The 3,495-nt window shown below is 43.9% G+C and overlaps 1 protein-coding gene across 1 annotated transcript; it reads right to left on the minus strand.

Annotated features, from left to right (window-relative positions):
* Positions 1–1,997: 1,997 nt before the first annotated feature.
* LOC143346808 (uncharacterized) lies at positions 1,998–3,225 on the minus strand. Its single transcript, XM_076775299.1, has 2 exons — positions 2,718–3,225; positions 1,998–2,356 (listed from the first exon to the last, which is right to left on the minus strand). The coding sequence occupies exons 1-2, from the start codon at positions 3,223–3,225 to the stop codon at positions 1,998–2,000; spliced, it is 867 nt and encodes a 288-aa protein (XP_076631414.1).
* Between the last annotated feature and the right edge of the window lie 270 nt (positions 3,226–3,495).

The following is a 3,495-nucleotide window of genomic DNA, read 5'->3' on the forward strand; positions in this document are numbered from 1 at the left end:
GGATATTTGCTACGTAGAATGACATTCCTAGAGTAGCTCGATGTTACTGTCACACCTGGCCTTCAAGTCCCGCTAAGTTCCGCAAAGCGGATCACGATGCAATGAATACGACACATTCAGCATATTTTTTAGTATCGTGCGGCTTGGAATACTTCATCGATCACCCACTTCGCATTGGCCCCAGTCATTACAATTTTATTCGCTCTACGATATCGATATCTAATTTCTATGTATTTATTAAATTAAGAGAATGAGGGAAATTTTGTGACAACAGAAAATTTTTTTTTTAATAAAAGACGATGTTATGTACAAAATTATCGGTCATGCTATGAGTGCTGATTGCTAGTGGAATTTATTTTTTGCACGACTCGTTTTTATTGTAATTATTTTCCACGTCCCGTGTTTATATCAAAATTCTTGGACTATTACCTATGCTCCAGCAGAAAATTGTTGTTAATGGAAACTATGTAATAGTCTCGTTCCAGCGATTTCGTTCTAGTAAACAGACCAAATCCAAAGATAATGAACAACCTGCGTAATTAATGGCGTAATTATACGGTTTGCATACATATTCATTCGCAGAACTTCTTCAATCTGACACGGTAGTACAACAACATTTAAATTATTTCCATGTTCGAATGACTAATTGTGCTGATGATTTGACATCCTTTTTCACAGCGTATCAATTTCAAATCGCTCCACTATTTATTCCGCAATAAGAAAGATTTATCTAAACGATGTCATGCTCGGAAACCGTGTAGATATCCGACGAGTTTCATTGCAGCCTTTGTTTTTTCCATCAGATATAAATACGGCGTGGAATAACTATAATTAACAACGGATAAAAAAATTGCACGTGCCGTGTAATATCGCCATAACGTAATATTATAGCATCAAAGAGGAAATTATTCACGCACGTCGTAAATAAAATAGTACCGACACAGGAGCGGTTGAATTTTATTTATCGTTAGGGATCTAGAAGTATCGGTGGTTCGAAAATAAATCTTAAAATGTAATATAACGTTTCTTTTATGGACAAATTTTACAGTTACAATAATAAAAAGAAATATCGGTGAAATTTAATTAATATTTAAATCGAAGATTATCAAATCATCGATGTGATTTCACTGCGTGAGACGCAACAAAGCAAGGAAAAAGAACTTTTAAAGAAACGACAATACTCTACTTAACGGAATGATTCAATTACAAACCCCAATAATGTCCATCGAAACATAGGGTGCGGATGACCTGTAGGCGAAGAAAGAAATCGGAACGAAATTCGATTCGCTCGCATTTTGCACTGTTTGCGCGGATTCAGGATATACGCGCGTTACAAAAGAAAACAATAAATATTTATTTATACAAAAACAGAAACAACACGTGCGTAACATTATGGTACAGTCTGCTTTTCGCAGAGGAATAAATTAATTATAAATTATGTCGAGGGAAGTATAGATACAAAATTCTACCCGTTCGTGCGTCCGAGTCATTTTGGTGTCAGTGGGAGCGTCGCGTCAGTCACTCGTCCGTCAACGTGATTCGGTTGCCAAACGAATCGTGAGAATGCAATTCCAGAACACCCGACAGAACCGTTTCACAATTCGTCGCCGGTGGTCGATAAAATAAAAAAAGAAAATCGACCTCTCAAGTCCTCGTTGCGTAATCGAGTTTTGCAAGTCCCACGGTTTTCGGTCCACGGGTCAAAGGTCATGGTAAAACGAAGGATCAGGCTCATGGAACGAAGAGTATAGCGTCCGTCAATGGTGGTCAGGTCCGTCGTGAGTCTTTGAAGCGAGTTTCATGGTCAGGGGCGTCATTCGGACCCGCCTGAGAAGCGAAGAAACGAAGAGAAAAGAAAGGACAGAAGCGAAGAAGACCTGGGAGACGGGAATTAAATATTAAAACTAACGGCAAGAACGTGCTGGGGATCGGCGGACGAGGGTCTGGCCAAACCCAACAGACTCTGAGAAGCGTCATCGGGTGCCATAAGTCCGGTTTCACTTCGCGTGCGCCGAGTAGGCCAAGTCGTGGGCGTCCGTGTGCCCGGGGATCGGACCTTGATGGAAGCTCCTCGCCCATCCGCTCGAGTAACTGTCCCCGTGACCGTGGTCCGAGCTCACCGTGTGACTGGAGCTGTGATGAGGATGGGCGACCACCTCGTACGTGACGTGCTTCTGCTGCGAGAACAGCTTCTTCAAACCGATTATGCCCGCGAGAAGAAGCGCTATCTTCGACAGGAGCAACGCCTTGCCCACCAGCAGCGCCAGGGCCTTGAACGCCAGACCCGCTATCAGGCCCATCTTCAGCACCGCCGCCGCGATCAACGGGCCCATGTTGTTGTTCTTCTTCCCACGACCTGGAAGCAGATGCCAGGAATCAGCGTGTTCTCGCTTTCGTCGGGGAAGGTAAAACGCGGTGACTTTCTATGGCTGTAAAGTCTGGCACCCGGTCGGGCGTGACCGAATTGCTAGGTGCAACAACTCCTAACCAGAGAGGTAATAGGTGTCGAGAACTATTGTCTATTTGATCTAGCGAAACGTGTAGTCGACTGTGTTACTTTAGACGAAGATCTCTAGACTCGATTGGAGATGAAGGTTAAGATTGAGGATGAAATGGGTCTGGAAGATTGTAAGATGTTTTGAGCCTATGTATCGAGTTATTTGGTATAATCTAATGACCTAATCTCGTAAAACTAGAAGATCGTGTTGAAGAATTACCATCTTGGACCGCAACGTTGTCAGCACGCTCGATCGACAGGCTGAGATTCAGAGATCCGTTCTCATCCTCGGAGGCAGACACGACGACGTCGTCCTCGGGCAGAATTCTCCATTTGATGCTTCTGGACTTGATGAACGCGTACACCTTGTTCGCGACAAGGTCGAAGACCTCGGACTCGTCGTCTTTGCTCCTGCCAGACTCGAAGGTTACGACTTCCTCCGTAGCCTGGCTGGTTTTTCTGATCTCGATGTCGTCCGTCAGCTCGATCGACGCCTTCTTCAGAAACTTGTTCATGTTCGTCACCAGTTTCAGCATCACGCAGCTGCTCAGATGGTTCTGCGAGCAGTTCGAGTTCAGCTTACGTAGCAGTTCCTCTTCGTACTTGGCGCGGTCGTTCAAAGTCCCTGACTGCTGCTCGAGAACGTTCAGCTTCTCCAGCTTGTCCAGCGGATTGGCCAAGCACATGACCAGGCTTGAGATCGACAGATATACCAGAATTGCCCTCATCGTGTTCCTAACAGACAATCGTACGTTTATATCGTCCCTTGGTAGGAATGGATGGCTGCATTAGCCCTTAACATTGTAAGGGAGGTCTCTCAGAAACCCCAAAACACGGTTTTTCTATTGCACTCTATAACTGTTGGGGGTACTAACATTTTTCTATATTTTATTGTTAACGATTGTTCCCATAATACTATAAGTGAGCAAAAAATCTGTATCGTCATTGTATTTTAAACTCTGACAAGTGGGTCAACAGTCAGTTAGATAATACCAATA

This window comes from Colletes latitarsis, chromosome 10, assembly GCF_051014445.1.
Source record: "Colletes latitarsis isolate SP2378_abdomen chromosome 10, iyColLati1, whole genome shotgun sequence".
Classification (NCBI taxonomy): Eukaryota; Metazoa; Arthropoda; class Insecta; order Hymenoptera; family Colletidae; genus Colletes; species Colletes latitarsis.

What these genes read in the sequence shown, in the direction of transcription:
- LOC143346808 (XM_076775299.1), bottom strand. Translation starts at nt 3,225, where the DNA reads ATGAGGGCAATTCTGGTATATCTGTCGATCTCAAGCCTGGTCATGTGC. An exon ending in CAACGTTGCGGTCCAAGATG is followed by an intron (nt 2,357 to 2,717) that starts GTAATTCTTCAA and finishes ATCTGCTTCCAG; the next exon opens with GTCGTGGGAAGAAGAACAAC.